This window comes from Melanerpes formicivorus, unplaced genomic scaffold (genome assembly GCF_026170545.1).
Source record: "Melanerpes formicivorus ecotype bairdi unplaced genomic scaffold, bMelFor1.0.p_v2 SCAF_24, whole genome shotgun sequence".
Lineage (NCBI taxonomy): Eukaryota > Metazoa > Chordata > Aves > Piciformes > Picidae > Melanerpes > Melanerpes formicivorus.
The window spans coordinates 7501287-7527510 of record NW_027142376.1 but is presented as its reverse complement, the minus strand read 5'-3'; the positions used below and the strand labels follow the sequence as shown (position 1 = coordinate 7527510).

The following is a 26224-nucleotide window of genomic DNA, read 5'->3' as shown; positions in this document are numbered from 1 at the left end:
GCAGTGCTGCACCTGCATGGATTCCCTCAGCATCAAATACTGCAATATGAAGAACCAGTCCATACCAACTCTCCTTGTGCAACTTCAACTGATCAGCCTTTCCGGGGAGTGAGCTAGCAGCTTTCAAGCTGCTGCTGCTCCTCTGGGGAACTATCAGGAGTCACCTGTAAATCTCATCTATGGATCTGCTAGAGAATACTGGAGAATAAAACAACTTCCCCTGCAAGATGTGGGAGTAAGATACTCTCTTTGCAACTAGGCCTTGACTATCTTGTTTTTCCCCAGAACATACTGCGAGGGGCAAGGGATGAAGGTTTATTTTTACTAAATGATTCTTACAACACGTAGGAGGAAGAAAACACATTTTAATGTATACTTCACACTGTTTTCTTTTCCAAAGCTCTCAAGAGGGGGAAGAAAGAAAACAACACAACCAAACTTCAGCATTTTAATCATTCCTTGATTTAATTTCTACTTGTTGGAGCTCTTCTGGTTGTGTTGTTTGGGGTTTTTTTCAGTATAAGCACAGAGGCTAAGTTCTGTGTAAGTCTCTCTGAAGTCTTTTCAAAGCAAATCCATTCTTCTTTTTGCAAAGTACCAATACACATCAGCTGGGTCCTCACATCACAGCTTTTGTACCACTGTACCTTGAGGTTTCAAAAAGATGCTTTGCAGAGCTAAGTGTGGTCAGTCTGGAAAAGGTCCATCCAGTACACAACTCTTTCTCCCTCCTGCTTGCAAATTCTTTACTCCTGCTCTGTGGCTTACATGCAGATAGAAATACTATTCTGAAAGTCTTAGTCATTCATGTTCTTGTGGGATGATTCACAAAACAATACCCCAGCAAATCATTCTAGTAACCAAAAACTAAGTTGGAATTTATTTCCTTTTTAAAAGGAGAGAAAAAAAAACAACCCTCTCAACTGTATCAAAACAACTGATACTGAAGTGTCTGTAGGAATCAATGCTTTTCACTTCTAACATGAAAACCTCCTTTTTTTTCAAACTACTAAACCCTCTACTTCTTTAGAGTGAAGTTGAACATCTGACACTTGGCTCCCATTCCTGTGGTCTGGAGAATGCTTTAGGTGTTGCAGAACACTGCAAATGAATGGTGGTGCTGTGACATTTTGCTACACCAAAAAAAAACAACCCCAAGTCTTGCTGCCACTGCAATTTTGTCTTAAGGTAAAGACCTTGATTAACAGCTTCCTTCTTCAGCAGTGCTATTTTATTTCCCTAGCTGCCAGCACTAAGACAAGGAGACTGAACTTCAGCATGTAGGCAGTGTGCAGAGAAAACACAACCTGCTCTTTAGAAACAGTAAGTGAACTCCCAGCGCTCTGCATGGTGCAAATTGCTGTTCCCTTACAATGAGGTTTTGTATAGAACAAAATAACTTCAAGGAGAAAAGACACTTCAAGAGACAGTCTGCCAATGCTGCAGACTGGTTGGCAATCCCTTGGTGGTCAGGGTTTCTGCTGAGAGTCACACCTGGTCATGCAGCAAGGCCTGAGGTGACCATGAGGGATGAGCCTTAGCGCAGGTCTCCCAGTATCAAGATCTGGTTCATGCAGCACTCTGCCTGGCTGCAGCACTGCAGGGGGGCAGAGAGGCCAGCCAGGGTGGGATGCTGTACATACCCATCTGGATGGCTGGAGTTTAGAAAAGCCCTTTCTGGTGGTTTCTTTCTGTTCTTTGGATCTCTCCTTGCAGCTCACAAGTAGGGGCCAAAGAGGATGCAGCAGGTGACTGCTGTCAGTCAGATTCTGACTTCTCGTTAGATTTAGAGGATTTGTGCTTTCTCTTTTTCTTCTTCTTCTTTTCTTTTTTTTTCTTTTCCTTCTTTCTCTTCTTTTTTTTGTGTTTATCTCTACAATCTGAGGAGGTGGAGCTGCTATCATCATCATCCTCCTCATCACTGCTGCTACCATCATCTTCTGAGGTAGAGTCCTCCAGGAGCTGCTTCAGCTGCTGTATCCTGAGGTTAAAAAATGTAAGTGAGGAACTTTGCTAGCACTCTTCTAGGTGTAATAATTCATTCTAACGTTCATCTGTTTCTTTCCTAGCTTGAAGCACAGAAGATGCATGCAAGGGGCAGGGGAACACTTCCTCTTTTGCTGAATTTCATGCCTGTTATAGTTTTCACTGGAAAAAACCAAGTCTTTTGAGGTAAGCAGGAGTTCTGTTCTCAGGAGACATTCCATCCCAAAGGCAGATCAGCTTACTGGCCAGTATTTGTGTGTGAAAACAAGGCAACGGCTATCACCAGATGACCATAACAAGCTCTGTGCTTATCCACACAAAGATGTTAGCACTAAGATATGAAGAAATTCATTGCCCTGCTGATATAGAGATGGCATCAGGGCAGCTGAGAGTAGACTCTAGTTTACATAGGCAACCTTTCTTTGAACTTCCATGGATTAATGGCAAATGGGGACTTGACTACTTCCTTGTTTTATTGTTGTCTTCAGTATCCTCTCCAAGGATGTCTTCTTTTTCTTCATTCCCCCCCTCTCTCCCTCTTCCATGAATCATGGAATAGCTCAGGTTGTGGAAGGGACCTCAGAGATCATCTCCTCCAACCTCCCCACCATGGGCAGTGATGCCTCTCAACTAGACTTGGCTGCTCAAGGCTTCATCCAACCTGGCCTTCAACACCTCCAGGGAGGAGGCAGCCACAACCTCCCTGGGCAGCCTATTGCAGAGTCTCACCACCCTTCTACTGAAGAACATCTTCCCAAGATCCAGTCTAAACCAACTCTTCCTTAGCTTCAAATATTTCTGCCTTGTCCTGTCTCTAGACACCCTCATGAAAAGTCCCTCTGCAGCCTTCCTGTAGGATTCCTTCAGGTATTGGAAAGCAGCTCTACCATTCCCCCAGCATCTTCTCTAGGCTGAACAACCCCACCTCATAGCAGAGGTGTTCCAGCCCTTGGATCATGTTTGTGGTCCTCCTCCAGACTCACTTTAACAGCTCTGTGTCTTTCTTAGGCTGGGGACACCAGAACTGGACACAGTGTTCAAGGTGGGGCCTCAGCAGAGTAAAGGGGCAGGCACCACATCTGCATCAGCAGCATTACTCTAGGGGCTACTCATAGTTTGTTCAGATATCTCACTGATGTAGTTTAAAATATTATAACCTGCTGCTTTATATATTGAATAATGACCCTGCATGAAGAACAGCACCAGATACCTAGGACTGACTTTCCACACCCACCCCTTCACATCTGCTGAAGGCACCTGGATGTAGGAAAAAATCTCTTTGTGAAGTCAAAGAAAACCAAAACCAACCCTTGTTTTTCTAAGGTCTAAAACAACTAAACCCAAGTCCCTGAATATTAAACTCCTTAAACTCTGTTTTGGGACAAAACCACGTGATCTTTCGAGGTCCCTTCCAACCCCTAATGTTCTGTGTGATAAGGTAATAGAAATAAAAAGGTAGGAAATACTATTGAGAAAGTAGAAATGCATTGGTCTGTGCCAACAGCAAGACAGTGCCATTAAAAAGATATTCTAAGCTGGTAAGGGTAGCTTCTGGCAAAATTTCACCTATCATGTTATCAAAATGAACCTCAAACTGAGAATGCAGCTTTACTACAGCCACACTTACCTCATTTCCTTTTCATGACGTTTGTTCTCCCTGATGATGTCATACATTGGATCTTCATGTGCCTTTGAAAGGGGGAAAAGGGAAAACCCAATGTTGTTAAACCCAAGAGATCTATCACTGTTGTAGTTCCCAACAAACCAAATCAACCAAATGTAAGAGGCTTACAACAAAAGATGGAAGGAGGACTTTAACAAAAGAGAAAATGCATTTAGCAAGCTGTTAGCTCAAAAGTGTACTCTGAGACTTAACACAGTTCAGCTGAGCTGGGCTTTTGTTTCAACATAAGGAAAAGCCTCTCTAGTTACCCCAGCAATGATGAGGTCCTTCCTTAGGGCATGCTAAATCTCTCCCTCTCCAACCCTAGTTAACGAAGAGAACCCTATACCACAGCAATATCCAGGCACAGACACAATATTGAAGTTGAAAATAATGGGCTGTGCCCTAACAGCCTGTTTTAAAAACTTGGATGCAAACACCCAAGGAACTTCAGACAAATGGATAATGAAGTGGAGCTGCCCCTCTGCATGCTACACACAACCATTACTGCTTTTTAAATCAATTATTTCTAAACTAAACTAAAGAGGAATTGCAGCCAAAGTTGTGAAGGGAGATAGCAAACAAACTAAGTTGACATTTAAGGTGAGTTCATGCCATGCACAATGCAGCAAAAAAGATGAGGGGATCATTTTTGTTGGAAGATTAAGCAAGCAGAGAGCAGATATCAGATGCTGACCAGAAGTAGGAATTAAAATGTCAGTAGCAAATGAAAGATGGTAGGAATGCACCGTGACAGGCCTTGGACATACAGCAAGAGTTTGATGCAACCGAGCAGAAGCCTGAGGAAAAATGAAGAATAGAGGCAACCTGGTCATGGGAGAGGGCTAAAAATACTCTTGACAGCAGCACACAATCAGTGTGAGTCCAGAATCTGCTGAAATGAGTCCAGATGACACTTTTCAAGGACAGAAATGAGGGCAGAAGACACAGAGCAATGCGAGCCTGAAATACAAGTTGTTAATGCAGGGCAAGAGGAAAACCCAAAGAGAATCACACAGGAAGAAGCTGTGGCCTCATGGAGCAAGAGATCAGACTTGTGGACAACAACTGGATTAGAGACCCCAAAGAACAGGCTTCACAATGTGGTTGTTCACAGTGAGAGCAGAAGGCTTGAAGCAGCTGCAATTGGGGCAGCTCAAGCTTGGCTAAACGTGTTTTTTGTTACGGTGACATTTGAATTGCCAAACCTGACAAACAGAATGCTTGAAACAGGTTCTGGAAGATTTCCAATTGAAATGTGAAAAACAGTAATTTTCCTCTCTTAAGAGCAGCTTTTCTGCAAAGCAGTCAAACATCCAACCACATCTGTAGCTTTTTCTACCTTAGGAGGCTTTCAGCATCTGTAATATAGTAGAGACAGTCCTTAATGAGGCATCATCTAACAGCCTTCTCTTCACTTGACAGATGATGAATCATCAGTATGAAAAAGCACAAGGAATACTGCTACAGTATTGGTACTCACCACTCTAAATTGCTCCAATTTCTGATTGCCTTTAATAAAGAATGGGCATTCTTTGTCTCCTGTTCTGTGTCCATAACGTTTGCATCTCCAACCTTCACAGGAAGAAGAAGAAGCAGCAGCAGTGAATTGCACCTCTGAGCCAGACCAGGAGATGAAAAGCAAACCACCCCACATCTTTATGCAACAGATTTTCAAGGGATACAAGTCCTGTGTTGATACATAAAGAAAATGCAAGGCCACTACAGCCTTCAGGATACTGCCTGCCAGTAGCATCAGTGTGATGCCAATCCACCTGGCCCTTGGCATCTCCCCACCAGACCTTCTGCCCTCCCCTAGAATAAACAGGTGGCTGTAAGAAGGTTCAGTGACACCTGGAATATGTTCAGCCTTACACTGCATGACTTTGACTTCTTTTCCCAAAGGCATCCACAGCCCTTTTGTTGGGGCATGTGCCAGGAATTCTCGTGCACTTTCATTGCCTGGGACATCAGGTATGCAGTCTTCTGGTTTTGTTTCATCCTCCTATGGAAAAAGGCAGGGACAACAAAATCACTTGTTTGTTTGATTTTGTAAAAACTAAGACTCCAGGGGTGCAGGCCATCACCTCTTCCCCCTGTCATTCATTTTTCTTGTCATGCATACAGGATACAAAACACCTCAGCTTTTTAATAGCATTAAATAATTCACTTCCCTCCCCCCCCCCCCTTGAATTTTCCAGTCTGAATTTTATTGCCATACTCATTTCATTCCTTTCCATTTATTTTAGTCATTTATTTAAATAAAGAATATAAACAAACACTTAACAGACAAGCAGAGGCTTCTTTTTCCTCTGCCTGGTGACAATTAAAAGCAGCCTTTACAATACAGAGCAGTAATTTTTTTTTAGGTTAAAAGTGCCAGATCATGGCTCAGGTATATAAACTGGGCAAAAGCAATGATGGTTAGGGAAGTATTTTAACACAAATACTTGAGCATAAGCAATGGAGAAGGATCCTGAAAATCTGCTTCATCACCAACAACTCTATTCATGCTATTTAACTGTGCATTCAATGTGTGTTTTAGTAGGTGATGAAAGAATTAGTCTGACTCTGGGCCTTTCACTCTGGATTCACCAACTCAAACAGATCAGCTTCTAACTGAGCAGCTCTGAGTTTCCCCTTTGAAATATCTACTTCTCTCTTCAATTTATATAGGTAATGTAGACACTGAAAGTAAAAGGCTAACTGACCAGCTGAATGGAAATCCCTCATAATGCTGAAAATTCACTGCAATCTGTTTACCCACCTTAATTAACCCTGGGGGAGGTTTCTCATAGCTGAAAAGCAATAGAAACACTGTTACTCTGCAGTTTAGCTCAGGCAAAGAGAGAAAATGTCAGTGGTATAGAGTTAAACATTCACCTCACACTTTCTCTTAATTTTTACTCAATCAGTAATCACCAACAGATAAGAGCAGAACATGGATGGATACCTGGATGCAAACAGACTGAGACAGTGCTTACTGTATCACCAAGCATGCCCCTCAACTCCAAATTCCTGTGGGAGAACTAATTTCATCTCACTGCTTTACAGGGAGCTGTGGTCCATTTAAAGTTGGACCCTGCAACCTGGTATTTTATGAATCCAATTAACCTTCGATGCACAATTCCCTCCTCGTTTTCTGTAGCACCTCTCCTTCAAGACCACACTGGTACAAATTTCTTTCCCCCAGCACTGCTGAATCGTCAGCATGCTGAGCTGAAAATGTTGTTGGGCGGTTGCTTTGACCTAGCTTTGCCAGCCAAACCTAGTGTATAACAATAATGTCATTTTCTGTGTATTAAACCTCAAGACAGAACCTCAGTGACCAAACAATAGTGGATATAAGATTTAGAGAAAGAAAAAAAACCCAAATAGCAAGCAGGTGCTACACAGAGCACAGCAACTGAGGAAGTGCTTGTACCCAGGAGTTAAATACCAAGACATCATGAAATGGTCTTTACAGCATTAACGTTCTGCATGCTTCTTTAGTGCACCTCATAACAGATAGATTTTTACTCCAAGGCAAAACTCAGGTTCCTGTGAACCTTCTAATCTGTTTGTTCCATTAAGCCCTTTTCAATGGAACAGCATAAGCCTTTTACAGGGGAATCGATGGAGTCATCAGGCAGCTCTTAAACCTTTTTTTTTGTTGTTGGGTTAGCTTCTATGCTGCAAATGCCAGACTTCCAGGAGCCTTGGAAAGACCTATTTTTCTCAAGGCGCTGTCAGAGACACTGAAGAGCTTCGCAGGCGCGCCGCGGGGCGCACGGCGCCGCTGGCCCAAAGCAGCACAGACGCGCTTACAGACAGACAGGGGCTGTGTTTTTAAGAGGTGATGGAGCTAGGGCAGCCGCTGCGGGAAGGGGACGGGCCCCCGCCTTCCGTGGGGCCGGGGAAAGCACAACCAAGTCCCACCGGAAAGGGACTTCAAATGCCGGCGTGGGTGGGCTCAGGACAGAGCGGGGCCTCGGCGCCCTCCGGCAGCCCTGACAGGGGTGGGAGCTCCCGGCCAGCCTCCCCTCCTCCGCTCCTTACAAGGACTCCAGGTGCTGGAGCGTCTGCAGCTGCTGCGCCTCCTGCCTCTTCCGTTTCCTCTCATGCCGGTCGTGAGTCCTAGCGCCGCTGGCCGCGGGCTCCGCATGGCTCTTAGGTCGCGCCTGGCTGCCCCTCGCCGCTCCCTCCTCGTCCTCCTCCTGCCCCCTTCGCGCCCTGTGGGACATCGGCGCGGCGGGCAGAGGCGCGGCGACCCGCGAGGCCACGGCGACGCCTCCTCCCCGCCCTCCCCGCTGCGCATTTCGGTTTCACTTCCCCTCCCGGGCGGAGCCTGCCCTCGGCGCGGCCTGGCGGGTGGCACCGCCTTCTCCCGACGCCACGGCCCCTCGCCGCGGCCCCCAGGCTTCCGCAGCCCCGGACTGGCGGGAGGGGCCGCGCCGCTCGCCCCTCAGGTGGCCGCGAGGCCCCGTCAAGCTTCCCGCCTTTCACACACCACCCCCAACACCCCCCACCCCCTCCCAGCTTTCCTTCCCGGGCACTGAAAATGGCCTGCCAAGTGTTGTGCCTCCAAAACACCTGTGTTTGAAAAATAACAACACCCAGCAGGGTGACAACCATTTGCACACCCAGGCCGGGGAGCTGCGGCCAGCTCCCGAGTCCCCAGCGCGGGAAAGAGGGGGGTTCAAAGGGGGCCACAGAAATGAGCAGAGCCCAGAACGCTGCTGCCATGAGAACAGGCTGAGAGACTTGGGGCTGTTCAGCCTGGAGAAGGCTCCAAGGAGATCTTACGTGTCCAGAGAAGGGCAACAAAGCTGGGGAGGGAGCACAGCCCTGTGAGGAGAGGCTGAGGGAGCTGGGGTTGCTTAGCCTGGAGAAGAGGAGGATCAGGGGAGACCTTCTTGCTCTCTACAACTACCTGAAGGGAGGTTGTAGCCAGGTGGGGGTTGGTCTCTTCTCCCAGGCAAGCAGCACCAGAACAAGAGGACACATTCTCAAGCTGTGCCAGGGGAGGTTTAAGCTGGATATTAGGAAGAAATTCTTCATAGAAAGAGAGATTGGCCATTGGGATGTGCTGCCCAGGGAGGTGGTGGAGTCCCCATCACTGGAGGTGTTTATGAAGAGCCTGGATGGGGCAGTTGGTTCCATGGTTTAGTTGATTAGATGGTGCTGGCTTGGACTCGATCTCAGAGGTCTTTTCCAGCCTGCTCTGCTCCGCTCCGCTCCATTCCATTCCATGCCATTCCATTCCATTCCATTCCATTCTTGTAGCCTTCCACTACTTGGAAGGGTGCTATAAGAAAGTCTTTTTAGCAGGGCCTGTTGTGACAGAACAAGGGGTGACAGTTTTAAACTAAAAGAGGAGAGATTTAGACTAGATAGAAGGAATAAATTATATGCATTTTTAAATGCTTGTGGATGGTGAAGCTCTGGCCCAGGTTGCTCAGAGAGGTGGTAGAAGCCCCGCTCCAGGTGAGGCTGGATGTGGCTCAGAGCAATGTGATCTAGTGAAGGATGTCCCTGCTCACTGCAGGGGGGTTGGACTAGATAACCTTTAAAAGTCCCTTCCAGCTCAAACCATGCTGTGAATCTATGGCCAGGCACAGAGGAATAGGGTAGTAGGCTGGCCAAGAAGTGTCAAAAATCTAGTCTTCTCCCTTCTCCTTGCCTGTATGCCCCCAGCACCAGCATACCTGTACATGAACCTATTTGCCCCATTGCATTGCATTATCTGAGACAATGTATTTAATGTATGTGCCACATTCACCAGCACATGATTTGGAATACTCTCTTTTAACCATAGTTCTGCTTTCATGGGGTGTCATTTAATGAATCATGGGACAATTGCACTACCTGTACTAAAACCATCCCAGTAATGTAGTCAGGCTAGATGTGAGGAGGAGGTTCTTCACCATGAGAGTGGTGAGACCCTGGAATGGGTTGTCCAGGGAGGTGGTCGAGGCCCCATCCCTGGCGGTGTTTAAGAGCAGGCTGGATGAGACTCTGGCCAGCCTGATCTAGTGTGGGGTGTCCCTGCCCATGGCAGGGGGGGTGGAACTGGATGATCCTTGTGGTCCCTTCCAACCCTGAATGAAACTACGAAACTATGATTCCACCTACAGATGACAGTGCTAGAACACAAGCTCTGAGTGGTTATAGGTCTGATGGTTCATTATCTCTTGCTGTACCTGTTGCTGCTGTATTAGGTTATTGTCCTAGTTTAGGAGGGACAGAGTCCTAGCCCAGCTGTGGTCTGCAGGCCGTTAGCAGTTTGCAGTCAACCAGGACAGCTGACCCAACTTGGCTACAGGTGTATCCCACACCATAAAGTCATGCTCAGTGTAAAAGGGGAAGTTGGCTAAGGATGGGAGCTCTTCTCACTTCTCCTGTCTTCTCTCTGCTCCTGGAGGGACATTCTGCTCTCAAGGACTATCCTCTCATTTTTGTGTGTGACTGCTCTACATTTGCTGGGGTGAGTATAGCTTTGTGTGTTTTATAGGGGCATCAGTATTAGGTTTGCTGTTTCATTAAATCTGTGTTCATCTCAACCCATGGGAGGCTTTTTGCTTTCCCTGGTTCTCTGCTCTCAGCTGGGGAAGGGTCACTGGTTGATAAGAGGGGATAAACTATAGCAGTTGCTTTATGAACTAAACAGAGACAGTTATTAATTGCAATTTTCACATGAAATCATCAACTTGCTGCATTTAAGATTCTATGTGTCTATCTTGGAACCATTCATTGCTCCTAAACCCATCAAACGGGTTGCTCCTTTGCAGCTCATGTCCATGCCTCAATTAATCCTCAGACCTTTCTCATTCATGAGAGATTTGAAGGCTACATGTCAACATCTTATCTGTGATTGTAACATCTGGATAGCCCTAGCACTTTTGATTCTCTTTTGGTTTTGGGAGGCTTCCTCAGGCTGCCCTGAGGTGATTACAACATAAGACTGGAGCATACAACCTGTTGCAGCCAAGTTTTGGTCCTCAAGAGTTCCTGGTGTATGGGGCATCATCTAAGCACTTCTGCACTTTGCTTTCCTTTTGGTTATGGTGTGGAGCAGGCCTGGAGGGTCACCTCCCTCACTGAAGCCTTGGGGACAGTTATGGAGGCAGCTGAGGGCCATCTTGGACTAGGGAGAGCAGCCAGGGTTTATTTAACAATGTAATATTCTTAAACAAGCACTCCTTAAATGTTATTTTAGCTCCTACTTGGTGAAATGTTACTTATTTGGGATGAAAGGTCATGTGGCTTGTTTCTGACTTGCATTCAGCTGTGTGGCTGCCCTTGTAACTACAGATCCCAGGAGAATGTTCCAGGTAGTTCTGTCACCTTCTTTTGCAAGGGTTTAGTACTTCTTTTAGGATGGGGGGAGGGGGAAGTTTAGATTTTGTATGTCATGCCACTGGCAGATAATATTGATTGTGATCTTTGCTTCCTGCACCACATTTTGCAGGTTTATTGGCACTGGAAAGAAGGCAGCAGCTGTTCTACCACAGAACAATACTCAGCAGCAGAGACCTCATCTTGCAGATCTGTTTCTCCAAAACACCCAGCTGCTGCTCTTCATAAATGAATTCAAACAGATACCTGACTGAGATGGTGCATAAGTTGTGAGGTAACTTCTTGTTTTTCCCCATTCCTCCCATGGGTCTGTATTTAGCTTGTGTGTTTTGCTTAGCAGAGGGCCTTTTGGGAACTTTATGAAGAGCCTTTCTTTGGGCCTAATCTGAGGAGAGGCTGAGTTGCAGCCCTGTCTTGAAATGGCAGAACACAGCAGTTGACCTGGGATGCAAAACACAATGATGACCTCGTGTCTAAAGTATTTGGGCATGTGGGAGCCATGGGGGGAATGGGAAGCTCTTCAGTGGGAAAAACTGGCATGAGTTTGGAAATGCTTGGTCAAGAGAGTGGTGCCTCTGAGCATCACTTATGGAGCCCAAGGCATTGGCCTGGCTTATCAAAGAGGTGATAAATGGGGGTTTTAAAGGAATTTTAATCTTCTCTACAGTCCTAAGCTCATAGATAAACTGAGTCTGGATTCTTGTCTTCATGAATCTGAGATTCCTGGTGGGATATGCAGTCTGACATAGCCTCCCTCTCTTCCCCCCATACACACCAAGTGAAGGCAGTAAACTGTACAATATCTCCAGAGGTAGAATCCTACCCAAACTGGAAATATTTTACCTTGCTCTCTGGAGGTGTTCAAGAGGAGATTGGACGTGGCACTTGGTGCCATGGTCTAGTCATGAGGTCTGTGGTGACAGGTTGGACTCGATCCTCGAGGTCTCTTCCAACCTTAGTGATACTGTGATATTGTTTTGTTTCTAATGAACAACTGTGTGTTTGGCTGAACTGTCAAGTCTATCATAAAGTTCACTTTCTAGCACTGAAGCAGGGGAGGAGCTGACTTTGATAGCTCTCACTATAATCAGGCTGTCCAGTATGCTGGAGCTAGGCAGAGATGAGGTAAAACTTCTAAAAACCATTTGAAACTTCCTTTCTCTGAAAGATAAAAGCAAAGTTTGGGTTTTCTTTAAGAGGATGATTAGAGGCCTGGAGCTCCTCTGAGGACAGACTGAGGGAGTTGGGGCTGTTCAATCTGGAGAGGAGAAGGCTCTGAGGAGACCTAATTGTGGCCTTTCAGTATCTGAAGGGGGCTACAGGTGTCAGGGAGTGATAGGCCTGGGGGGAATGGAGCAAAACTAGAAATGGGTAGATTCAGATTGGATGTTAGGAAGTTCTTCCGCATGAGGGTGGTGAGACACTGGCATGGGTTTGCCCAGGGAGGTGGTGGAAGCCTCATCCCTGGAGGCTTTGAAAGCCAGGCTGGATGTGGCTCTGAGCTACCTGGTCTAGTTTGAGGTGTCCCTGTCCATGGCAGGGGGGTTGGAACTGGATGATCTTTGAGGTCCCTTCCAACCCTAACAATTCTGTTTCTATGTTTGTGTTTCTATGGCTCAAAAGCAAAACAAGTTTATTTGTTGGTCTGAGTTCAATACCTGTGTGTCAGAGCATGGGGTAGATGCAAGGCAATGTGGTTTAAGGTAATCCACTATGGAACACTTTGAGCAGATGTCTTGATGCTTGCTGGAGGGTGAAAGATTTGCTGCTGTGACGCTGCTAGCATGTAGCAGCCCTTCAAATCACAATCAGTCCCTTACATGGTCATGTATCCTCAAGCAATGAGGGAGGCAGGGGAGATGTTTTTAGGTGTTGAAGTTGCACTTAATGTCTGAAATAACTTAGATGAGATACAGTATCCTTTTTTTATTCCATTTAGAGAAATGGAGTAATCAGTTGGGCTGGTGCCTGCTACATGGAGACTTTATTTTGGAAGCAAATGCAAGTGATGTCATGGAGGGGTTTGCCCCCCTCCTTTCATTCCAGTGTTAATTTGCTGGGTTTGAGTGCTTTCTACTTCATGTTTTCAAATCAACAGAGCAGTGGGTCTCTGGAGCAGCTTTCCAACATGTTAGGACAGTGAGGGAAAACCTACTTCATTCTAAGTGTTTTTTGGGAGGGGTATATGCAATAGCAAAAAAATATGCCAGGGGTTCTCCAGAAACTTCATCAGCCTCACTTTCAAGTTAGGACAGCCAAAGGTGTATGACTGAAATAAGAGGAGTTCTGCCAGTTTGGAGCAGGTAAGAACCTGGCTTAGATGAGCTCAGATTCAATGACTGTAGCCTTGATGGGATAATGGCAGAAATTCAGAAACCAAGTTTCAGCAGAGGTGTGGGGCTGTAGGTGGAGGTGGGCTGTAGAGTTTTGCCTGCCTCCTGTGAAAGCAATGAAAGGTTGGGTGTGGGTTTGGCATCCCGATGGCTTGTACATCCAGGTCCTCAGTTCTGAGCACATCAAGGTGTTTGTTAAATACTCTTTCACCACAGTAAATTAACGAAGCAGACAGAAATAGTTCTTCAAGTGGCTCAGTTGGTAGTGCATGAGACCCTTAATGGGAAGGTTGTGAGTTCAAAGCCTGCAGTGGGCAGTAGTGTCCTCCCTACTCTAGTCATGAGGTCTGGGGTGACAGGTTGGACTTGATGATCTTTGAGGTCCCTTCCAACCTTAGGAATACTGAAAGTAGAGTTTGATAGGTCCACAAATCTGCTCAGCCCCAGTGGCTTATATCTGCTCTTTCTTTGGTTTGATACAAATAACTTTCTAGTGCATTTCCTCACCTGAGCTAAAATGAACTTTATCACTTTATTACCCATCTCAGGAGTACCTAGCTGACAGACCAGGCTTTTTGTACCCCCTTTTCTAATAGCAGGAAATTATTTAAAGCTGGAGATAGCTCCAAAGGGGTTTTTCTTCCTCCTTTACTGGGAGAAGCTCTGGATTCTTGTGGCTGTTGCAGCCCATATCAGTCCTTGGGAAAGCTCAAAACAAAAAGAGTTGTGAAGCAGAGGGGAGGGTGGGGAAGGTAATTCATACTATAGTATCATAGTATCAGTCAGGGTTGGAAGGGACCATCATCTAGTTCCAACCCCCCTGCCATGGGCAGGAGCACCTTACACTACAGCAGGTTGCTCAGAGCCTCATCCAGCCTGGTCTTAAACATCTCCAGGGACGGGGCCCCAACCACCTCCCTGGACAACCCATTCCAGGGCTTCACCACTCTCATGCTGAAGAACTTCCTCCTCACATCCAGCCTGAATCTCCCCACCTCCAGCTTCATTAAGTTGTTAATTTCAGTTAATTGTTATTTTTAGTTCTATTTCTTCTGGAGCAAAGATCCTCACTAACTGTGAATTGCTCAGACCTGTTCTGAAGGGTTTCTATTAGCTGAAAATCTGATTCCTTGTACTTAGCAGAACATTTATTTGAAGCCCTTTTTGTTTTCCCTTTATTTGAATGTAGTCCTTCAGACATTTCAAGAGGTTCATCTGGGGGGAGATGTTGTCTTGCTCTCAGAGCTGACTGTCATGGTGCAGTAATTGCAGCTTTCCCAAAACATCTAAGCAGAAAGATGAATTGCTGTCACAACATGAGGTATCTGAAAGGCCCATATGGTTCAGAACAGCCACTACAACTCTGTTGGAAAGAGCTGAATGTTGCAGCTATGATGCTGCTTCAAGTGGTAATGATGGGGCCGAATTAATTTACATAAATGTCATCCCCTGGGCATCAGTAGACCCTGGCAGGATGTCAATCAATCTGTTTTTCTCCATTTTTGGCTGGCTAGAGCTCTGGGCCAGGATCTGTCTCTGATCATGTGTCAGATATTACACACAGGAGAAGAATCCAGAACCCGTACTGGGCTCCATGGAAAGTTAAACACTTCCTAATAGGATCCAGAAGCAGCAGCAGGCTGAGCAGAGCCTAGCTTAAATCCAGCATGGCCAGCCCACAGCTGCCTGAAGCTAGCTGGTAGGAGACATTCAGAATAGAGGCTACTATGTGGACCACTTCTGACTTCAGGGAAGGCTACTTTAGAACAGTGGTGGCACTTAGAACTATTTGAGGACCACCTCAGCTGGCAAGAGAGGTGCTGACAACCTTTCTAACAGGGAAGTTAACACTTTTTATTTGAACTGGAAGTGCTGGCAATTTCTTTGTGCACTAGTTTAACAATTAGAAAATGGCACACTTGGATTCAGTTCCCTCCTTGGTATTCAGTGATGGTGGCCCCTGTGTCACTGGGGAAAAAGTCATTAGCCTGATGGTTAGGGTTGTTGGTGGGGACCACCTGCTATTCATATTCCACTCCCCAGATGCAGCAGAAAAAAGCATTTGAGATTCATGCTGTCAGAATAACAGTTGTTTGAACTTCACTGAGAGTGAAGTGAGGGAAGCCTATCCCAACACTGGAAGCTGTATTTCTTTGAGAGACACACAGCCAATGCTCTAAGCAGGGACCCTGCTCTCCCTTGATTAGCACCATTGCACCAGGTGGCAGTATCATACTCCCACCACCTGCTTCTCAGATCAATCTCCTGTGTGCAGGGGCACTGCCTAGCAGTGCAAAGTGTTCCTACACACCTGAACCTTTCTTGTGGTGTTTACTGCCAGGCATCATTGCATAAAGGGAGTCAGCACAAATGTGATGCCACAGCTGCTTCTTTGAACAGTCCCAATCCTCTCAGTGTTCTAAGACTCTGCAAATGTCTTCAGGGCCAAGACTTTTAAGAAGACTGGGCAGAACAACATCGACATATTGGATCCCAGCCAAGTACAGGTGTGAAGTAAGCTTTGGTTTGTGAGTTTGTGTAAAGGCTGGGTTGCTACCTAGGGTATTCTAAAACATAGTCATGAGGTCTGTGGTGACAGGTTGGACTTGATGATCTTTGAGGTCTCTTCCAACCTTAGTGATACTGTGAAAGCTTCATAACTAAGCAAGGAAACATCTTTGGAAGTTAGAGTTGGACAACAGCTGAGCAAAGCTGTTTGAACTGCAGCTTTATTCTGAAGTCATTTTGTAAGGCTGCATTGATTTTTTTTTTTTTTTTTTGAAGCAGCCAAATCTTTTTATTGGCAAGTCTGGTAAGCTAGTACATACAAGAGGAATTATTGTCTTCCTTTTATGTAAATGTTGTCCTCCAAGCCTCTCCATCCTTCTGTGGAGAGCCTGCCTTACTAATCACTTGGAGTTTCTAGTGGTAAAGTCAGCTGTCCCTCAGAAGTGTAATGGTTACTGTCTCTTCAAGCCACCCCTCAGTGAAAATAACCTGCCTTTGATTTTTCTTTGTTTTTTAAACTCAAGAGTTTAGAGACATGACATCACTGAATGACTTATGTTTGTCATGAGTTTCTGCCTTTTGCTTTCTGGTCTTTATAAACAAATGCAAATCTCCTGTCTGTACTTCCACATGTGCTGCATTGTGCTGCTGACACTTTTTCACAAAGGAAACTGTGTTTGATGGGTGTGTATTTGTGTAGTAGAATAGAATAGAATAAACCAGGTTGGAAGAGACCTTCAAGATCATCGCGTCCAGCCTATCACCCAACACCGCCTAATCAACTGACCCACGTAACCAAGCACCCTGCCAAGGCTCCTCCTGAACACCTCCAGTGACGGCGACTCCACCACCTCCCCGGGCAGCCCATTCCAATGGGCAATCACTCTCTCTGTGTAAAACTTCCTCCTGACCTCCAGCCTGAACTTCCCCTGGCGCAGCCTGAGACTGTGTCCTCTTGTTCTGGTGCTGGCTGCCTGGGAGAAGAGACCAACCTCTGCCTGTTTACAACCCCCCTTCAGGTAGTTGTAGAGAGCAATAAGGTCACCCCTGAGTCTCCTCCTCTCCAGGCTAAGCAGCCCTAGCTCCCTCAGTCTCTCCTCACAGGGCTTGTGTTCCAAGCCCCTCACTAACTTCATTGCCCTTCTCTGGACTCGTTCCAGCAAGTCAACCTCCTTCCTAAACTGAGGGGCCCAGAACTGGACACAGTACTCAAGGTGTGGCCTAACCAGTGCAGTGTACACTCTTGACAGAGCACTGTATCTCAGGGCATGCACCTGACATGGTGTTTCCTCTCTTCGTAGAAGGCTCCAAGAGCATTGCTACAGAGGCAAAGATTCAGGTAGCCGTCAGGGGACTTTGCCCGAGCAAAGGCTGAGTATATTTATTAGGAATAGTGTGGCCAGCAGGAGCAGGGAAGTCATTGTGCCCTGTACTCTGCATTGGTTAGGCTGCACCTTGAGTACTGTGTCCAGTTCTGGGGCCCTCAGTTTAAGAAGGACATCGAGACACTTGAGCGTGTCCAGAGAAGGGCAACAAGGCTGGGGAGAGGCCTTGAACACAGCCCTGTGAGGAGAGGCTGAGGGAGCTGGGAGTGTTTAGCCTGGAGAAGAGGAGGCTCAGGGGTGACCTCATTGCCCTCTACAACTACCTGAAAGGTGGTTGTAGCCAGGAAGGGGTTGGTCTCTTCTCCCAGGCAACCAGCACCAGAACAAGAGGACACAGTCTCAAGCTGTGCCAGGGGAAGTTTAGGCTCGAGGTGAGGAGGAAGTTCTTCACCAAGAGAGTTGTTCATCATTGGAATGTGCTGCCCTGGGAGGTGATGGAGTCACCATCCCTGGAGGTGTTCAAGAGGAGATTGGATGTGGCACTTGGTGCCATGGTCTAGTCATGAGGTCTGTGGTGACAGGTTGGACTCGATGATCTTTGAGGTCTCTTCCAACCTTAGTGATACTGTGATGTGGGAACTGTGTGAGTAGCAGGAGCACTCAGATGCTAACAGCAGGTTATATAAGAACAGTAGGGAAGGGAGACTTCTGGCTGACACCCCTTGGACAGTCTCCTAAGGTCTCACAAAAATGCACTATTCTCTGGGGGATCACTTCTGGCCAAGCTGAGTGAGCAGGGCTGCTGTTTCATAAGAAACAGCCAGATGCAATGGAATCTGTATTTATCTGTTTTTGACAGATGAGAGGTTGAGTCAGGACTGCTGCAACTTGAACCTTCTATTACAGGGATGATAATTATTCCAGATTCACTGTTCCTTGTGTATTAAATCTATATATATACTGCTGCTTAACCCCTAATGGTTACAGTCCTGTCATCAAAGCTGGCAGGAGTGCTGCTGCTGACACAGGGGGGATCAAGACTGGATTTTAGTTTACTTTTTGCCTGGCAGACAGGCTTTTTTTTTCCCCCATAGCTGCTGGAAATTCCTTCTCCTGAGCTTTGGCTATATTCTTCAGTCAGAGATCAATTTGCAAGAACTTTCCCCTTGCAAACCCAAATTCCTTTCCTGAATTTTTGCCTCCCCAATACAGTGACTGATAAAACAGTTCCCATTTAGATGATGCCCAGTGTATCAAGTGAAACAGGCAAATTCATTTTCAGTGCTAGCATCTGCCACTGGTATGTCCCCTCTGAGCTGCCAACTTTCCAGTGGAGCCCTGGTTGAGTTGCCTCCAAAGGCTCCAGTGTTTATTAATGGGTCACAGAAAGAAAGCGATTAAAGAACACAATCTGAAAAAGTCTAAGGCAAAGATTCTTGGTTCTGCTGGCCACCTCTAGTCAACAGGAAGACTCTTTTGTTCAAATAGCTCATCTGTTAGTTCCATGCTAAGCAGCTGTTCCCACTTAACTGCACTTCTAGTCAAAGCTATCCAAAGTTTGCAGCTCTTCAAGGTTAAAATCCTTCCCATGTGTCCAGTTACCAACAGCTTCTTTCTAGGTAACTGGAAAGAAATGGATGGAAACTCAGTTTTAGACCTCCTTCTTTCCCTGCCCATCTCAAGAGGGTAATGTAGAAAGAGTAGCATAGCAGTGGTGCAGCAATGAAGTGAGCTGACCCAGGAGTGGCTCTGACAGGAATGAGAGAGGAATTCTGATACTGGACTGTTGAAACTCAAGCCAAACACACAAAAAGAATGTGTTCCAGTGCTGGGCTAGCAGCTTGAAGCTTTGTATTCCATTATGCTAGTTTGGCTACTGAATGACATCCAGGAACACTCCCTCGTGGTTGCTTTTTGCTTGAAAGTTACTCTTTTCTACAGTTATATAGCTAGGGAAATGGGAGGATAAATATTATCACCATAGGTAGACAAAACACATTCCTGCTGAGGCCAATCTGCATCTAGGCAGCTATGTGCGTGACCTGTGCATATGTCACTTGGGGAGTGTCCAACCAAAACAACCCTCAAACAAACAAAACCCAACCAAAATACAAACACAACTCCCAAACAAAACCACCACGAAAAAAACCCAATCCAAACAAAACTCCCCAAACCCCAACAAAACAAAGCCAGAGAACTTCCACCAAACCCCACCATGACTCCCTGAAAAAAACCAACAAAACCAAACAAAGCAAACCAAAAACCTCCAACCCCCCTCCCACAGCAATTTAGCATCTCCTAAAAGGGTTTGTCCTGCTAGCCTTACTTGATGTTCTCTGTTCATGCTTGAGTCAGCTAATAAATGAGGTGTTCTGTGGACTTGCAAAGTAATTTTAGTAATGTGCCCATGATCCTGCCAAAGCAAGCAGATGTTGGCTACAGGTGTTCAGACTGTGTTAATAAAACATTAGTTATCTGGAAACCAGAGCTGGAAGGCTGGGGGTGTGTGTGTGAAAAATAGGCTATTTTGGGCCTCCTGAAGTACAGGATAACAGTGAGGGCCTTGAAAATTCAAGCACCAAGTGATTACTAACTAGGGGAGAAGACTGCAGTGATGATCTTGCACTGGATCCCTAATGAGCTCCTGCTTGAGTGCTTACATACACAGAGCTGTTGGTGAGAGTCCAGAGGAGGGCCACAAAGATGATCCAAGAGCTGGAACACCTCTGCTGTGAGGATATAGGCTGAGGGAGCTGGGATTGTTCAGCCTGGAGAAGAGAAGGCTCTGGGAGGACCTTAGAGCTACCTTCCAATACCTGAAGGGGTTGAGCAGGAAGGCTGCAGAGGGACTGTTCATAAGGGTGTCGAGTAATAGGAAAAAAGGGGGAATGGTTTCAAGCTGAGGAAGAGTAAGGTTAGACTGGATCTTGGGAAGAAGCTCTTCAGAAAGAGGGTGGTGAGACTGGTACAGGCTGCCCAGGGAGGTTGTGGAGGCCTGGATCAGCTGAGTCTAGTTGAGAGGTGGCCCTGCCCACAGAGGAGAGCTTGGAGCAGATGATCTCTAAGGTCCCTTTCAACCTGAGCCATTTTGTGATTCTAGTAAGAACCAGTGAGCACTGTTCTGTAACACCTATGCACTTCTGGCAGTTCCCAAGGGATTCATGGATGAATATGAATGAAGGAGGGGGGAAAATAACAAGGTGTCCTGTTTCCAGTCTGCTTAGGCAGTTGCCTCTGGCAGCTAGAGTGCTGGTCTGCAGAGCAGTGACTGACGTGGTTGCTTCTTTTCCAATCACCTCTGCAAATCAGCCTTTTACCAAGGCAGGCAGAGTGAGTTTGTGGTGTGCTCATTTCAAAGTGTAGCTGGGTTTTACCTCTGGGAGAACAGATATCCTTAAATTTCATGAAAGTTTGCATAGCTTATTTTGTGCCAAGTTAGTAGAGGAACCATTTCCTCTTCTCTTCCCAGCACAGACAGCTTCCAGAAAGCATTTTATGGTCAAAATGCTATAGGCAGGGGATGGGTGGATGTGGGGGTGCAGGGTAGGCTGGAGCTTGGATAAAAGGGCTCTGTCTCTCTGGGTGGGAGTCACAGTCCACACCTAATTTACAAACCAACTTCATTGAGGCAGCTTTGTTTAAAAGAATGTTGGAATAGAATGTCCTTCTTTTTAATTTTAGAGCCCTAGCAGTTCTACAGACACAGCACAAATGATAAGACTGAGGTGTGATGAATTAGTTACCCAGTTCTGACCATTGGCTTCTCAGACCTTATGTTGCTTCTTGAGTGCCTTTTTATTTTGTAGTCTTGAAATAAATACACAATCATAGGATTGTCAGGGTTGGAGGGACCTCAAGGATCAGCCAGTTCCAATCCCTCTGCCATGGCCAAGGACACCTCACACTACAGCAGCTTGCTCACAGCCAGCTTGGCCTTAGAAACCTCCAGGGATGAGGCTTCCACCACCTCCCTGGGCAACCTGTGCTAGTCTCTCACCACCCTCATGGGGAAGAACTTCTTCCTAACATCCAATCTGAATCTACTCATTTCTAGTTTTGCTCCATTCCCCCCAGTCCTATCCCTCCCTGACACCCTCAAAAGTCCCTCCCCAGCTTTCTTGTAGCCCCCTTCAGATACTGGAAGGCCACAATTAGGTCTCCTCAGATCCTTCTCTTCTCCAGACCAAACAGCCCCAACTCCCTCAGTCTGCCCTCATAGGCGAGGAGCTCCAGCCCTCTGCTCATCCTCGTGGCCCTTCTCTGAACACCTTCCAGCCCCTCCAGATCCTTCCTGTAATAGAGGCTCCAGAACTGGACACAGAGCTCCAGGTGGGGTCTCACCAGAGTGGAGTAGAGGGGAAGAATCACCTCCTTTGACCTGCTGGCTCTGCTTCTCTCGATGCAGCCCAGGATGTGATTTGGCAAAGTATAAGGCTCAGTACCTGATTGCCTTTAATGCAGTTTAGCAAACCAGTGTGGTGCATCTTGCCAGCACTGCTCTTTTCTGCGCTTTGAGCAACACAGTTCTGACATTGTGCATGCAGCATGTGAAAGTTCAATGGGACTCACTGTTTTACAGGCTCTGGGTGGCAGAAGGCTGAAGTTTCTCTTACTGGTTTTCTGCTTCTTAATTTTTCTTTTGCTGTGCAGTGTCCTAGATCATTTCCACTGCAGATGCAGACTTCCATTCATTGGGAATTCAGGGCACTCTGCAGCAGGCTTCCATACGACTTGTGCATGATACTGTAGAAATCCACAGACCAAAACCCAGTGGCTTCACCGTGTGTATTCTTTTGGAGGAACTCCCAAGGCTTTCTGCAGCTTAGTGGAAACACTCCATTGTTTCCAAACCATTCTCTGACCTTTGTTGGGGGGCATGCCCCATCCCTGGAAACACTCAAGGTGAGGTTGGATATAGCTCTGAGCAACCTGGTCTGGCTTGAAGATGTTCCTGCTCAGTGCAGGCGGGATGGACTAGATGATCTTTAAAGGTCCCTTTCATCTCAAACCATTCCATGATTCTATATTTTCATCTGTTTGACTTTCACTAGACCTCCTATAGTGGCTGGAGAGATGAACTGAAGAAGTGGAGTAAGTGAAATGTGCCTACAGGATGAGCAATTTCATAGAATCAATAAGGTTGGAAAAGACCTCAGAGATCATCAAGTCCAACCTGTCACCCAACACCTCATGACTAACTAAACCATGGCTCCAAATGCCACGTCCAATCCTTTTTGGAACAGCTCCAGGGATGGTGACCCCACCACCTCCCTGGGCAGCACATTCCAATGGCCAATTACTCTTTCTGGGAAGAACTTTCTCCTCACCTGGAGCCTCAACTTCCCCTGGCACAGCTTGAGACTGTGTCCTCTTGTTCTTGTGCTAGTTGCCTGGGAGAAGAGACCAACCCCCACCTGGCTACAACCTCCCTTCAGGGAGTTGGAGAGAGCAAGAGGGTCTCCCCTGAGCCTCCTCTTCTCCAGGCTAAGCAACCCCACATTAATTGTAATGTTATTCTCTAAAGAGCTTCTGAGAAGTTTGAAAGGGAGCCCACACCCAAGTGAACAGCTGTGGAAAACTGGAGAAGATGAAGATAATTCAAGGTCCTTTCACACAATTCCCTTGTAGATTACACAGCCAAAACCAGCATTACACTGTGTTCTTCTGAACAGAATAAACCAGGTTGGAAGAGACCTTCAAGATCATCACATCCAACCTATCATTCAACACCACCTAATCAACTAAACCATGGCACCAAGCACCCCATCCAGTCTCCTCCTAAACACCTCCAGTGATGGTGACTCCACCACCTCCCTGGGCAGCACATTCCAAACGCCAATCTTTCTCTCTCTCTGGAGAATTTCTTCCTAATATCCAGCCTAAACCCCCCCTGGCACAGCTTGAGACTGTGTCCTCTTGTTCTGGTGCTGGTTGCCTGGGAGAAGAGACCAACCCCCACCTGGCTACAGCCTCCCTTCAGGTAGTTGTAGACAGCAAGAAGGTCTCCCTTGAGCCTCCTCTTCTCCAGGCTGAGCAACCCCAGCTCCCTCAGCCTCTCCTCCCAGGGCTGTGCTCCAGACCCCTCCCCAGCTTTGTTGCCCTTCTCTGGACACCTTCCAGTAACTCAACATCTTTCCCAAACTGAGGGGCCCAGAACTGGACACAGGACTCACGGTGTGGCCTAACCAGTGCTGAGTACAGGGCAGAATGACTTCCCTGCTCCTGCTGGCCACAACATTTCTGATGCAGGCCAGGATGCCATTGGCCTTCTTGGCCACCTGGGCACACTGCTGGCTCATGTTCAGCTGCTGTCAACCAGTACCCCCAGGTCCCTCTCTGCCTGGCTTCTCTCCAGCCACTCTGCCCCCAGCCTGTAGCACTGCATGGGGTTGTTGTGGCCAATGTGTAGAACCCAGCACTTGGATGTGTTAAATCTCAGAATATTACCTGCAGATTGGTATTTTTTTAACTGGATTTTCTCTCAGGCTAAGCTGTGTTTTCCATGGCTCTCACTTTTTTTACCTCTAGTATCTAAGTTCTGTCTAAACTTGCTTGCCTTAATTTCAAGGCATTTGCAAGCTCTGCAGCGTTTGACATACTCCTCCTAGGAAAAAAAAGGAAAACCACCACCTCTGGCTTTCCTCATCTATAATTGATAGAGTATTTAGAAAGCATTGCAAATCCACTCTATATTTTTACCCTTGTAGCAAACCTCCATCTCAGAGCACAATGCAGTATTTAGGTATCCAGGGACTGAACCTCCTGGCCTGTAATCTTGGCTGTATGATGGGTAATTGAGAACAGTTGGTGGTTAAGTATTGGCTAAGTCCAGCAGCTACTCAGCAGAATATTTCACTAGTCCCAAGCTCTCCTATGGTTATGTGATTGAATGTGTTGCAAACCTCTTGATTTGCATTAGGTCTCCCATCTCCTCACTGCCTGCCTGGCTTGGCTTCAAGCACAGTGCAAGGAGCAGAAGAGCATTTCAGGCTCACACACCAGTAGTATGTTGCCTACCTCAGACTCAAGCTGAGGCTTTACTTCCTATTCACATGTTACCATAGATTAATCTTTGTGTGGAATAACTCATCAGCACGTTCCTCAGCTCTCTTCAGTGCTTCTGAGACTGATTTGTACCAGCAGGGTATGAAGGAATTTTCATATTTACTTCCTTGGCACTTGGTCTCTTGAAGGCCCCGTCCCTAGAGGTGTTTAAAACCAGGCTGGATGAAGCTCTGGCCAGCCTGATCTAGTGTGGGGTGTCCCTGCCCATGGCAGGGAGGTTGGAACTAGATGATCCTTGTGGTCCCTTCCAACCCTGACTGATACTATGATAAGAGATCCAATAGTAATCCTGCTGGGATACACAGATAGAGAATCAGAGCTGGCATTTTAATGCCATCAAAAGGTTTGGGAACAGCATCAAACCCTTGAGATCTATTTTAGTTTGATACAGAGTAGCTCAAAGCTGCAGCCCTCTGAATGTTACATGAGGAACATAACATCCTCCAGAAGGAGACGCAAAGGCATGAATCCTAGTGCTTTAATCCTCATTTAATGCCTGACCTGTGACATTCCTGAGAGCTAAGTTTTCAGAGAGGGAATGAACCTATGCTGTACTGTGTTTTCAAGTCTCATCCCTCCAGGACCAGCTTCTCCAGGAGCTTTAGGCATGTCTGTGCTTATCCCTCTGCTCAGGGTGTGTTAGTCATTGCTGGGTTTTGGGCTGAAGGAAGAACAGGCCATCATGACAGTGATCAGCACCCCTAAAATGCTTCTGGAGAGCCTGTGTTCATGTTCAAACATACAGACATACAAGTGAGAGTGTGGTCCATGTGTGTGTGTGCACCATAAAAATAGCCAAATGTTTTAAGCCCCTTTTCTAAAGAAGATATTGGACAGCTTTTGCATTCTGCTCCCTGAAGAAAACTCTGATGACAGAAAGCAACTGCATTTCCCTGGCTGACAGGGATCTTGAACTGATCGTGTGCTTAGGGAGAGCCACATGTTGCATCAAGAACAGTGTGGCCAGCAGGAGCAGGGAGGTCATTCTGCCCCTGCACACTGCACTGGTTAGGCCACACCTTGAGTCCTGTGTCCAGTTCTGGGGCCCTCAGTTTAGGAAGGATGTTGACTTGCTGGAAGGTGTCCAGAGAAGGGCAACAAAGTTGGTGAGGGGTTTGGAACACAAGCCCTATGAGGAGAGACTGAGGGAGCTGGGGTTGCTTAGCCTGGAGAGGAGGAGACTCAGGGGTGACCTTCTTGCTCTCTACAACTACCTGAAGGTAGGTTGTAGACAGGCGGATGTTGGTCTCTTCTCCCAGGCAGCCAGCACCAGAACAAGAGGACACAGTCTCAGGCTGCACCAGGGGAGGTTTAGGCTGGATGTTAGGAAGAAATTCTACACAGAGAGAGTGATTGCCCATTGGAATGGGCTGCCCAGGGAGGTGGTGAAGTCACCATCACTGGAGGTGTTCCAGGAGGAGACTTGATGAGGTGCTTGGTGCCATGGTTGAGTTGTTTAGGTGGGTTGGATTGGTTGATGAGTTGGACACGATGATCTTGAAGGTCTCTTCCAACCTGGTTGTTGTTTATTACTATTATTATATCAGCTACAGGGTGAATGGAGTGGAGGCATGCAGCAGGCAGGTTTTGGTAACACAGAACAGACAGGAGGCTCTTTTAGGAGTTAATAAGGTAACACTTATAGCAGTCTTCAGGCAATAGCAATTGCATGAGAAGCAGAGAACTGTTATTGACAGAGGCGGTGAGTAATGAGGACAAAACTGCATACATAGTAAAGGGTCCAAGGAATAGTTTTGAAAACACAGAACTTCTTAAATAAATGGGAATAAATAAAGGCTGTGCCACTGCCTGGCAAAACAAAGTGCCAAGTACAGGCTAGGCTTTATCTTTGCTGGTAGTATCAACATACTTCAGTGATGAACTATGGGTTCTTCTTCTGAAAATAAAGTGTGTCCATACGAGCCAACAGCACAATGTGCTATTTAAATCAGACAATTTACACAGCTTGCTTGAAGGATGCTTTGCAGGGCTGATTTGGAACGTGC

General features: G+C 46.6%; 2 protein-coding genes across 2 annotated transcripts in view; one reads left to right on the top strand and one right to left on the bottom strand.

The window, feature by feature from the left end:
- Window positions 1-295: 295 nt before the first annotated feature.
- On the bottom strand, window positions 296-7945 carry RP9 (RP9 pre-mRNA splicing factor). Its single transcript, XM_068152773.1, has 6 exons — window positions 7688-7945; window positions 6417-6447; window positions 5525-5654; window positions 5133-5224; window positions 3614-3675; window positions 296-1981 (listed from the first exon to the last, which is right to left on the bottom strand). Exons 1-6 carry the CDS (start codon window positions 7870-7872, stop codon window positions 1759-1761), a joined length of 723 nt encoding a protein of 240 aa, XP_068008874.1. The 5' UTR covers window positions 7873-7945; the 3' UTR covers window positions 296-1758.
- A 3227-nt stretch (window positions 7946-11172) lies between these two features.
- FKBP9 (FKBP prolyl isomerase 9) overlaps window positions 11173-26224 on the top strand; it is a 41367-nt gene continuing 26315 nt past the window's right edge. Inside the window, exon 1 of the mRNA XM_068152748.1 lies at window positions 11173-11261. The gene's annotated coding sequence lies outside the window, so the exon portion shown is untranslated. The remainder of the gene's footprint in view (window positions 11262-26224) is intronic.